Raw genomic sequence first — 12,565 nt, 5'->3', positions numbered from 1 at the left:
ATCTTAGGGAATCTGGGCCCTTGGTGTGGGGTTACCATTCCCTCCCTGTCTCCTCCTCCTGGGGGAAGCAGCTGGATGTAATCCTGTCCATGGCCCGTCTAGCGTGTTGTTGCTCTGGCCTCAGCCCCTTGCGGTGTTTCAGCAGAACGGTGTTGGGCCGTCTGCTGGTTTTCTCCCACGCCACTCCACTTCAGCAAGGCCTACTGCCTCTGGCTTCTGGAAGCCTCTTTGTGCTGGATTTGGAATTTCACTCCCATTTGGCACTCCAGATGCTGAATGTCCTGGTGTCCATCTCTTTCCTGTCTCAGCCAGGCTTACCCTACTCTGTACCCTACCCGACTCTGCAAGAGAACTTAGTATAGTGGGGAGGGCGCCCCTTCTGGCCAGGATGTGCTACTTTTGATCATTGTTTCCTCCCACCTGCCGCAAAGGTGACTTCATCCTTTTTGTCCTGGCCTCGGAAAGAGTGGGGCAATAAAGGGTCTCTCTCATGCATCACAAGCCTCGCAGCAGCGGTTGTGTCCTCCAGTAGTTTTCCAGGGGACACCAGTGCCTCCTGGCATTTCCCACGCTGACAGCCACACATCTCGGGGCAGGCAGAGTGCTGACACTGTCCTCACCCCATGGCAGTGCTGTCTGACAGATGCGTGAGTGGTGACATTATTTACTTTTTTGGCCTCCCTCCAGGACAAGACCATCCTATCAGCTCCACTTGCCTGTGACCTGACCAGCCACACTGCCAGCGTCTCAGGGTTCTGGCGGAAACGGCTTGCAGTGTCAGTTGACCCTGCTGAGGTACATGGCAGGATGGTATATGGTTGATTCGCTGCTGGAGGGGGTCCCTGTGTTCCCACTGGTCTAGGCTGTTCTACTTTATTCTGGATAAGGGGACATGTGTGCAGAATGCCACCCCTTCCTCATCCTCTGAGCTGCTTACCACAACCCCCTGTAACCAGCGCCCTGCTGGCAATGGTGCCCTCTGAGCCCTGACACAGGTCCAATCGTCTTGAAACTAAAAGAATTTAGAGATGAGAGGGCCAATAAGAATAAATAGTAAAGTTTACTAAAAGAGAGAGTATATGTTAAAGAGGTTAACAGAGTGTCCAAGGTAGGGACAGGGACTGAGTGAGTGGGCCCAGCTTGTTTTTTAGGAAAGTTTTGTTGGTAACAGGTTTCTATGGTGACCTTTGAATACAAACAATGTTTTCTTTATTCTAGGAAGAGACAGCTAGCAGAATTTGTGGTTTGTTGTTACATACCTAAAATTTGTCTTTGGGTAAATGGTTTACAATCTTTATGACCCTATGCTCTCTATTATTAATTAAGAGTTTGCTTTGGGCCCAGAATTTTACAAGCTTTTATGGTTTGTGGAAGTTGCAACAGTTTGGGGAGGTTTAGGGAAATTCTTGTCCGAGGAAGTTTGCAGCTGCTCCTTTGGAGCTAGATAAGAAACAAAAGGACTTGCAGTTTTGTTAACTCTTTCAGAGCTGAATAGGAAACCAGGGACTTCCAGTTGTCCTATTTTGTCCTGCTTCAATCCCACTCACTTTGTAAAGTACTCAAATCTTTGCATCTCGATCGGGAGCTTGCACTCTAGGGAGCCTTGTCCCACTCCTTTTTGCACACAGCAGGCCAAGCTGTTTGGTCAGGACTCCCCTCCTTCCACCTTCGCTGCCATATCAGTCACCAGCAGAGTTGCAGCTTAGGTAGCAGGCAGCTACCTGGCTCCAGTAGCTGCTCTTATCACCCACAGTAGGGGGCTGCCCTTCCCCCAGTCCCCAGCCCCTTCACCCCCTTGCTGGCTGAGTGCAGCGATAGCCCTTCCACAGGGAGGTGCAATCTGCCAGAGTTATGGAGCACCTTTACTCCAGGGCGGCCCGCAGACATCTAAGAGAGGTGCAGTGGACCCCTACATAGACCCTTGCAGCCAGCCTGGGATATCCTTAATCAGTTCTCTCCCCAGCCCATTTCTCCGGAATTCTGCCAATTAGACCGATGGTTATGTCTGAACCAGTAGCAGGCCTCGCACTGGAAAAAGAATTAGGGAAGACCCAGCCGGACTGCCCCAAGCCACCCCACAGTGGGGCCAGTTAAGATTCCAAAGAAAGAAGCATTGAACCTGGGGTAATCAGTCCTTAGGCATTTAGGAAACTCCCCTGCAGAGTGCTGTAGCTGCCTTGCAATGGACAGCTGGACAGCAGACAGCTCACTGGAGTGTCTGCCCCTATGGCAGCTGCCCTGCAGGTTACATGTGCTGCGGGGCAAAGGCGGCTGGTGCCAGGGGCTTGTGCACAAGGAGGGGGAAGACACGTTGGTGTGTGCTCTTCTCTCAAAACAAGATGTGCCCGGGGTGGGCAGTGGGAATTCTGGGCAGGGGCAGGGGTGAGGTCTGTATGTATAATACAATTGGGGCCCAGAGGCTTTTTCATTTGAAAACCAACTGCAAAAACAATGGCCTTGGGTGCACAGGTGGTTCCATGGTAGAATGCTTGCCTTTCATGCAGGAAACTGGGGTTTGATTCCCAGACCATGCACTGCCCCCCCCCCCCCCAAAAACAATGGCCTTTATTGAAAAAAATTTTTAAAAATTAACACAACAAAGGATAATTGTAGTTCTGTGCCTCTCCTCTCCCAGACAGACTCAGGGTCTGGGAGGGGGCAAGTCACAGCCCAGCAAAGTCCCCTTTGTGCTGCTCCAACCACTGGTCCAGGGTCCTGGCCTTAGGGTTGAGTCTCAGGGTCAATTCGATGTTGCGCTCAGGTCTCATGGCGTAGAAGCGGAACATGTTGGCCAGGTCCTGGGCCCCAGGGAAGCCCAGCTTCTCATACTCCTCGGGAGTTGTCTGGAAGCAGAAGGGCACCTGTCACTGCGTCAGTGTCTTCCCGGGCCGGGTGAGGCCAGGGGAGGGGGTGGTGGCTGGGGCCTCATGCCTGCCTGCCATGGACGCCCGAGATTCTAGGGAGAGCTCATCTGAAAACTGTTCTACCAAAAAGATGAACACTTGGAAACCAGTGTTCTTGTGTGCCCTGCCTGCATGTTCCACGTCAGTTCAGATCCTAAGATGAAAGCTTCCCAGTCCCTTTCAAATCAGAAATTTGCTTACATCATTTTCTTGTTCAAAACCAAAGCTGTTCCCCTTCCGATATTGAATTGAACTGTGACTCCTCAATCTGATCTTCAAACCCCCTCCAGGACCTGGCTCAGCCTACCTTTTTACTTAAATAGTAATATGTGGCCATTTATTGCACGTTTTCTGTGAGCTAGGCCTTGTGTTAAGAAACTTCTCCATTGATTATTTCATTGAATCCTCATCCCCACCATAGAATGCTGACACTCAATATGCCCATTTACAGATGGGGAGACTAAGGCAGACAGGGGTTGGGGAGTAGGCTCAAGGTCACCCTCAGGATCTGGGTCTGGGATCTGGCCTGTCCTAATGCTCCCCGCTACTGCCCCCATAACTGCTCTGCTTGGGTCTGGGGGGCCTTCAGTGTGATTTTTGTCTTCTCACAACTCGATATTTCCTGGACTTTCTTTATTGGGTATGGCCCAGTTTCATAAGGGGACCTAGAAACTGGCCCCAGAGCAGTGTGGGGTCTGGGCAGGAAGAACATGGGCCAGCAGGGCTGGGAGGTGACAGCGGACTTCCTGCCCTCCCCAGGCCAAGGAGAGGGGAAAGTGGGGCCTGGGCCTGTCTTCCCGGCTTCCCCTCCCCTCCCCTCCCCTCCCCTGCACGGAGGCGCCCTGCACACCCTGCATTTCCCTCCTTGCCTGGACAACCCGTGCCCCCTCTCCCAGAGCCGTTCTCTCCACTCAGTGCAAATGCTGAAGCCCATATCAGGGGTCCCACTTAGCCCCCAAGAACAGCACAGCAGAAACGTTACCTGTGAGGCTGGGTTTGTATTTACCTTATTCAGAGAGGGAGGGGGCACCCTACAGACCCCCTCTCCCCATGCCCCTGGGAACGCTCTCTGTGAGTTCAGACAGCCTGACCGAGGCTGCCGAGCTGCCCCGGGGAAAGCCCACCTTGGCATCGTGCACGGCCTTGCCCGTGTGCTTGGAGAGCAGGGCGGTGTACTCCTCCACGGTGTGCCTGCAGGTGCTGAGCCCAATGTTCTGTCCGATGTATTCCCCTGGCATCTGCAGTAGGCTGAGCACCACGGGACCCAGGTCCATCACGGCCATCCCATCCATGGGGACGTCACCCATGGGCAAGCCTGGGACAGTGGAGAGCAGGACCTGTCAGCACCTGTCCTGAGGGGCACGTATAATGCCCTTCTCTGAAGGTGGAAGCTGGGTGCTCCAGCAGTCAGTCACCTGGGCACCTGCACAGGTCCCTGCTGGGTGCAGAAACAGTGTGGGAGGAGAGAGAGTGGGATTCGGAGTCAGGAAATTGGGGGTGGAAGCCCAACCCTGAGTCTTGGTCAGGACATTCCTAGAATGGGGATATGAACCCTTGAACCCTTGAGTGCCCCCTGCCTCAGGGCTGAGATAAGGGAGAGCAAAGAAGGGAAAGGTAGGGGCTTTGAAGGCTGCCATCAAGAACTGTGCTGGTGCCCCAGGGGCCCCACTGGACCCCACGCATCAGCCCTGGTGTGCCTCATCCTATCCTCAATTCCTAGTACCAGAAATTTGTGGACGGAGCATCCAAATGGTCGCTCTATTGCCTGATGAACCAGAGGCTAGGCCTGTCCCTGAGAAGGCATGACAGGTGTGGTAAGTATCTGCTGAATGAATAAATGACTCTCTAGATGATGCAGAAGCCAAGGAGTGCAGCAAAAAGGGCTGGAGGTGGAGACAGAAACACTGGCTCCTGCCATTTCATCTATGGAAAGTGACCACCCCAGCTGTCTGTTGGGATCACCCAGGGAGCTTGTGGGGATGGAGCGCCAACTCAGAGATGGAACACAGGACTGTCTCCCCAACAGGTTTGCAAACGAGAAAGGATGGTGCCCATGTACCATCCCTAGGGCCTGACTGCTCACTGGGTGGACGGGCTCTCGGGTGGCTGCTGACAGGCTCCCATGCCAGAGTGAGCCAACATCTTCCAGGGTGCAGGGTAGGGCTGGACGAGGGCACTGTCCCCTCTGCCTCTGGCCTCGTGAGCTTCTCCCTTGGAACCACTGAGTCGGCCAGCAGGAGACAAGCTGTACTTCCTTCCCAGCCAGGGCCAAGGAGGCTCAGCCCATTTACAGATTTGCAAATGTTATTTAAGAAGAAAGTGTTTTTCTACTCTGTGAAATCGACAATGGGACCAGGTCTTCTGGATCTTATTTTTGAAGAAGTAACAATAACTGCATTCGTTTCTGTAAAGCTTCCCAGCTGACAAAGCATTTCTTATCTGCCGGGGAGGCAGATTGTCTCACCATCCCTGCGAAGACCAGTGTTATCTCCATTTCAAGTTAAATGGCTTGCTCAGAACCACAGACCTGATGTGAGAAACAGCTGGGCTCAAACCCAGATGGACGTGGCAACAAGCGCCTATCCTGCCACACCACAGCTTCCCGAGATAAGAACTCTGTCTCCGCAGGCCGGTGAGAGCAGAGGGGCGAGGACAGGTACTCACTCAGCAAGTAGCTTTTTCCATCCGGGGCTTTCTGGGGCAAGAAGTAGGAGAGGAGGTTCTCGAAATAGCAGGGCAGCCGCACGCTGGTCATGGGCACGCCAATGTCCCTGAAATACTCCTCCACCTCCCCCTTGCCGTCGAAGTGGCCGGCTGCCAGCTTCCCACCTGTCAGCTTCGCAATGTTCTCCAGGCCACTATAGACCACATAGGAGAGGCCCAGGCGTTTGGCCAGATCAGCCAGCAGCTTTCCCTGGTGGGCAGAAAGGCAGAAACCAGATTGAGAGGAAGGATGTGTGTCCCCAAACACGGCCCCGGCTCTCCTAACCTAGCACCACCATGTCTATCTAGGAGCCAACCCCTCCATGATGCTCATGCATGTGCCACCCCCTTTGATCCTGATGGCGGGCCTTCTGCCACCTGCAGCACCCAAGCAGCTCTCCAGATCATCGTCCTTAACTATGCCGACCATGTGAGGTATGTGAGACTGGGCAATCCTGCCGACTTCCCAGCTGTGCCTGGGGTGGGCACCTTGTCCATGGTCCTGTGCTATTTCCCAACAGGGAAACCTTGGGGCCCTATTCTGGAAATGCTACAGCTCTGCAGTGAGGCACGCAGGCACTTGGTTTCTAAGGCAGGCTCTGCGACATGCCAGCTGCATAAGCCAGGACAAGTTATTTAACCATCCTGACATTGTCAATTACCCGGGGATAACACCACCACCTGCCATGAAAGGAGACGTAGGAAGCTGAGTGGTGCCTTCCCAAAGTTTATGTTCACATCCCAACCTCTGGAACCTGTGAGTTTGACCTTGTTTGGAACATGGCCTTATTTGCAGATGTAATTACAAGATGAGACCATCCTGGGTTACCAGGGTGGACCCTAAATCCAATGACAAGTGTCCAAAACAGACACAAGAGAAGATGTGGACCCAGGAGGAAACCACGTGGAGACGGAGGCAGAAGCTGAAGGGACGCAGCCACTCAGAGGGGGCAGGCCCAGGTGACACTTTGATTTCAGACTTCTGGCCTCCAGAATGGTGACAAAAAGCATTTCTGTTGTTTGAAGCTACGTGGTTTGTGGTGATTTGTTAATGGCAGCCCCTGGAAACTATTACAGGTGGTCAGAGATCTACTTCTATCGAGGAACTGTCCACCTCCTGTAATGGGCTTCCATGTAAGATGGTACGCGAAGAAGGGGTCAAGGCTAAAAAAAATATTTGGAAACCAGTAGTCCAATCTGATCTACTTTTAGTTTACAGAGGATGGAAACAAGGACCAGAGAAAGGCAGTTATGTCTCCAAAGGCATACAAAGAGCTTATGAGAGAGGCAGGACTTAAATCTCAGGCTCGTGATCTCGACTTCGTGCTTTTTCTCTGGCCCCAGGTATAGTTCCACTTTGATAGCTGAATGCCTTCGGGGTGACAGGCATCATGTGGGGAGCTGAACACTATCCTCATGAGACAAAAAGGGGGCTGCATCTCATGGTTCTCCAGCCTTATTCCCAGGCTCCTGGCACAAGTTGGATAGCCCGCTGGGCGAAATAACCACTTGACTTGAGGGAATCCAAGGTGGGAAATGGAATAAAGGAAAATAAATGTGATTTGGAGTTCATGTGATCTTGGGATCAAAAGTATAAAAGGGAACATGGGGAACTTTCTGGGATGATGGAAATGTACCATATTTTTTTATAGTCATGTCCACCAGAGCCTCAGAATGCAAACTTATTTGGAAATAGGGTCTTTGCCGATGTAATTAGTTGGAATGAGGTCAGAGTGGTTTAGAGTGGGCCCTGACCCAATGCCTGCTGTCCTTTTAAGAAGAGAAAACAGAGACAGGGGCACACAGGGAGGTGCTGATAAGCCAAGGAACACCAAAGGATGGCCGGCAACCACCAGAAGCTGGAAGAGGTGGGAAGGATCCTCGCCTAGAACCTTCTGAGAGCATGGCCCTGCCCACACCTTGATTTGGGACATCTGGCCATTGTAAGAGTACATTTCTGCGTTAAGCCACCTGGTTTGTGGCACTTGGTTACAACAGCCCTAGAAAACGAACACACATAAGTATATATATTTTTTAAGTTCATGAAACTGTACAATTAAAATGTGTACATTTTATTATAAGTAAATTATAAGTCAACAGAATCGTTTTTTTAAAAAGTGGAGCAAGTCAGCGGGTGACAAAAAGTTGATTAGTGGTTACCTGGTTGGGGGGATCAGGGGGTGACCCCTAACCCTGGGGCTTTGGGCTGATGAAGATGTTTGGGAAGTAGATAATGGTGATGGCTACACAACTGTGAACATACTGAACTGTACATTCTTAAATGGTAAGTTTTATGGTACATGGATGATTATCTCCAAAACAAGGTGGTGGTATGGGAACGCAGCAGCCTGCCCCCTCATAAGTCTGGCATGGCTGCGGGGAATCGGTGGTCAGCACCTCTCTGGCAAGGTGGAGCCAAGGAGGGCCTTCAAAACTGCGTGGCCCCACGGCCTTCCTCCTACCCTCACCTGCTTGACCTCCTGCTCCCGGCTGAGGTGCTCCCAGTAGTTCGTGACGATGAAGGTGGCGTCAGCCCCACTCAGGGCCTGCTCCATGCTGGCCGGGTCGTCCTGGTCTCCCCGCACCACTTCTGCCCCTTGCAGCCTCAGCGCCCTCGCCGCCCGCTGTCCAGGATTCCGGGTCACCGCACGAACCCTGAACGTCCCATCGTCCAGGAGCGTCCTGGCCACTGAGCCGCCCTGGGCACCTGCAAAGTGGGCAAGGCCTCCAGGAAACACCCGAGAAAACCTCGCGGGTACTTTTTAGTTTTTAAAGCACAACTTTACTGAGATAGAATTCACATGCCTTACAATTCACCGTCTTAAAGCGCACAAGTCACAACCGCGCAACCATCACCACGACCAATTTCAGAACCTTTCCACCACTCCCAAAGGGAAGCCCGTCCCCATGTCCCTCCAGCACCCAGGCCACCGCGGGCAGACACTGACTGCTCCCCGTCTCATGCAGCGGTCGGTTCTGGACGGTGCCTATAGATGCGATCACTGTGTGGTCGGTGCGGCCGCGGCCCCCACCGTGCCGGCCTCCGGACCATGAGTTTGGGGTCTCGCTTACCTGTGGCTCCAAAAACGACCACCAGTTTCTTGTCCGCCATGAGCGCCGGAGCGGGAGGTCTGGAAGTGGTGGGAGGCGCGGGGGCTCCGGAGCGCACCGAGTAGAGGCCGAGGGGGGCTGCCCGGCCGGGGCAGGGAGACAGCTGTCCCGAGATCTTGGGACTCCGCGCCCCCCCGGCCCACCTCCTCCCACCGGGTCCCTGTGGCCCACGCGACCTCCTCGCGGCGGCGCAGGCGGAGCACGCACCAGTGAATGCGCGCCCCCGAGTCTGCAGCAGAAACCACCGCTGAGGGGGGGAAGGAATCCTGAGCAAAGGGCTGGCCCCCACCCGCAGCCCAACTCCACCTGGACAAGCGACACCTGCCGGTCGCAGCATGTGAAAGAACCCCCAGCTACCCCTACTTCTGAGCGCCCTTGGACCCGGAGCTCGACTGCATGGAGCAGACCTGCCCGCGCCCCCCACGCTGGCACAGGTGGTTCGTCCCGGCTCCGGCGGGACCCAGGCCGGGGTTGGGGTGTGCCAGCCCGGGGGTTCGGAAACTGGATTTGTGTAAATCGGGGCTATTAGAAACACGAGGCTCACACGGCTGCTTAACGGGATGCCGTGGGTGGGGACCCGGCAAAGAAGAAAGAAAGAGGGAGGGAGGGAGCCCTCTCTAATTAGCAAGAACATCTGCATTTTCACCCAGATATTTGGTGTTGCCTAAAAATGATTAAACATGTATTCATGACTCTCAACCCTCGGATTTTTTTGCCTGTGTGGTTCTTAGATGACGAACTCACGTTTGAAGTTGCAACTACTTACATGGATTTGAGTTCTTTTTAGCAGAAAGGTGGAATTTCTTTCCCTTTAATAAAACTAAGAAATTACTGTCACTCCTCTTCTGAAAAACTCATTGCTGCCTGGATGTCATTTTCTCATTCAATGCTTTGTTCCAAAATGTGTATCCCTCCCTCCAGGATGTCAGGGAGAGCAGGCTAGTTGTCTGTGCTCACTGCTGAATCCCCAGCACTTAAAAATAGTACACATAGTAGGCACTTCTGTCTTTTTTTTAAATTAATTTAAAAAAAATTAACTAACACAACATTTAGAAATCATTCCATTCTACATATGGCACTTCTGTCTTTTATGTGTTTATCTTGCATAAATCCCTGTCTCCTGCACACGCTATTAGACATCTGTGCTCAGATTGTGCAGTCTGTTTGGCATATCTTCCTCCCACCACCCCTGCGGGTGGAGTGGGGGTGGGGGTCTCACTCCTACTCATTTCTCAAGACTGCATGTCACCATCACCTCCTCCAGGAAGTCCTCCTTGACACCCCTCTCCCCTGTGCCTATTCTTTTCCCATCACTATGCCACTGGCAGAATTGTCTGTCTGCCACATCAGACCAAGGAATTCCCGAGTGCCCACATTGTTTTGTTAGTCACCCTCCCAGCAGGTCCAGCACATAGTAGGAACTCAATAAATATCTGCTAAATGGGACTGAAATGCATTTTACTTTGATAAATGCATTTCATTACACGGCTTTTTTTTTTTTTTTTTTTCAGGAGGTTAAGCCAGTGTTCTGGGGCCTCTATCTTAAGGAAATAAATTCAAACAAGAAGGTACTCAGTAGGACCAACTGCCTAATTTGTGGGGTTTCGTGCAAAATGAAAACTCAGGGCCTCTTGTTAAAAAAGTATCAAGAATTTAAAGCAGCAACAGCAGAGCATGAAACCAAGCATGGGGCCTTTCTGAGCAGAGCCGGTGGGTCCCGGTGCCCTGGTTTAATTCAGAGTAGCCTACCAGGGCGACATCGGAGGCAGGGCACGCCAGCACCTTTTTGCCACGCTGAGCCTGCAACTCAGAAATCAGAACTGGTGTGAGTGCAGGGCATACAGTGGTTTCTAGCTGGTGGTGCTAGTGCCCGCGGGCTGTCCGGAAGCAGTCTGGCAGCTGGGGACAAAGGTTCTTGTCTCTTGAAGCCACAGTCACGACAGACAAACCCCGTGTACCGGAAGGGAGAGCTTTGGCCACTGACTGGTGCACTCGGCCGTGAGTCAGCACTTTTCGGTAGGACTTTGTATCTTACAAAGGACTTTCTATAAAGCACTTGACAGTCCACTGAGCCCTAGTGACATACTTTCACGATGATGACATGGGAAATCCATTTCTGGGCTCGTCGAATGTAGCAGGCATAGGCCAAGCCCGTATCATCTCATTTGAACCTCTGCAGCCACCACTTCTTCAATCAGTGCCACTTGATTTAATTCATTTTTATGTGGTGGGTGGGGGTGGGGGAGTGCAGAGTGTGCTTCCTGCTATAATTTTCTTAAAAATCACTCTTTTTTATTGCGTCTTCCATAGCCAAGGAATGCATTATGTGTTTGCACATTTATGCATTCTCATTAAAAAACTTAAATGATATAACTAAAGCAAAAGTGACCCTGGACCTCCCTAAGTCATCCTAATGTGTAAATATTCTAGGGCTTTTAGGGGTATTTTTTACACACCTAAACATTAACAGGTAGAATATATCATTTTATAGTTAAAAAAAGTGAAAAGGATCCTACCGAATATATTTTCTCTCAAAACTTTAAGATAGTCTATAAACATATGGAAGTTGAAAGGATTGTACACTGAACACCCATTTGCCTACCACCTAGATTCTTCAACTCAACATTTTGCTATATTTGCTTTTTCAGATATCTGTTTATCTATCCATCTACCCATCCAACCATAAATCATCTCATTTTTTGATGATTTCAAAGTAAGTTGCAGACACCAGAACCCTTCCATTTTAAACAATTAAGCTTGTGCATCTTTAACTAAGTTCAATACACACACATACACATATTGTAAGGTTACATACCGTGAAATGCACAAATCTATTGAATGTATTTTTTTTTAAATGCTTCCCCCCTTCTAATATTTGGAGAGTTCTCCATTTCTTCCAGTGGTGGGGCCTGCCCCTCTTTTATAACTGTGGCACAACTTGTCTATGAATGGATGCATCACTGTCAAACCCGCATCCCCTCTTGATGGACTTTTGGGTTGTTTTAAAGTTTTCACTAAAATGGAGTCATCTTCCTTGTTTGTGCTTCTTTGGGTTCTTGCCAGTATTTCTCTAGAATCATTACCCAGAGATAGAATTGTTGGGTCAAAGAGCATCACATTCTGAATGTTGTCAGATCTAGCCAAATCATCCCCTCACTTCCTTGTAATTCTTACACCATAAAGGAGCCTTCAATTTGCCACACCTTTGCCAATCTGGATATTGCCAGTCATTTAATCTGTAGTCAGGGATTGATTGGAAGCCAGCGTGGCCAGAACAGAAAAGGCAGGTGGAGCACAGCTCCAGATGAGCCTGAAGAGCTCATCTCAAGGGGTGCATGGTCTAGCCTGCATGAGGTGGGTTCTAGGCCAGGGCAGGGATCTGGATCCAAAAAGCAAAGGGCGCTGTGCACGAGTTTTAAGCAGGAGGAGAGAGTAACAACCTGATTTCAGCTTTTAAGAGATTGTTCTGGCTGTTGTTTGGAGTATGGGACAAGGCAGGCCAAATACAAGGCTGGTGGTGGAGGAACAAATTTTGCAGGAGGGTCACACAGGACTGCTGAATGAATTGAACAGGCAAGTGACAATTCATTTAGTTGTAAAACTGAATGGACATAATTAGGGTTGAATGAGCCCCGAGGCGTCTTCAGAAACATTTGCCTTTATCAACACTAGCATCCATCTCGAAGCATCCCAATTTCCCCAATCAAGCCCGGGTGGGTCTCCAGCCTCTGCGGTCCCGCAGAACACGCCACGCGCCTGCCGCAAGAGACGGGTCCTCCTAAGGCCCCGCCCCGCGCCGACCAGACGCATCAGGCTCCGTCCCCGCATCGCCCTACCTCCTCGGGCCC

General features: G+C 51.3%; 1 protein-coding gene across 2 annotated transcripts; it reads right to left on the bottom strand.

Annotated features, from left to right (window-relative positions):
- Positions 1-2,544: 2,544 nt before the first annotated feature.
- On the bottom strand, positions 2,545-8,931 carry NMRAL1 (NmrA like redox sensor 1). Of its 2 annotated transcripts, none has more exons than XM_077141944.1 (5): positions 8,679-8,931; positions 8,075-8,364; positions 5,568-5,817; positions 4,028-4,218; positions 2,545-2,843 (listed from the first exon to the last, which is right to left on the bottom strand). In XM_077141944.1, exons 1-5 carry the CDS (start codon positions 8,716-8,718, stop codon positions 2,664-2,666), a joined length of 951 nt encoding a protein of 316 aa, XP_076998059.1. In that variant the 5' UTR covers positions 8,719-8,931; the 3' UTR covers positions 2,545-2,663. The 2 variants fall into 2 exon arrangements, with proteins under 2 accessions (XP_076998059.1, XP_076998060.1); XM_077141945.1 differs by having other exon boundaries at positions 8,075-8,313; positions 8,679-8,929.
- Positions 8,932-12,565: the final 3,634 nt, after the last annotated feature.

This window comes from Tamandua tetradactyla, chromosome 23, assembly GCF_023851605.1.
Source record: "Tamandua tetradactyla isolate mTamTet1 chromosome 23, mTamTet1.pri, whole genome shotgun sequence".
NCBI classification, from domain to species: Eukaryota; Metazoa; Chordata; class Mammalia; order Pilosa; family Myrmecophagidae; genus Tamandua; species Tamandua tetradactyla.
Note: the sequence above shows the minus strand (reverse complement) of the source record. Positions and strands in the feature narration are given on the sequence as shown.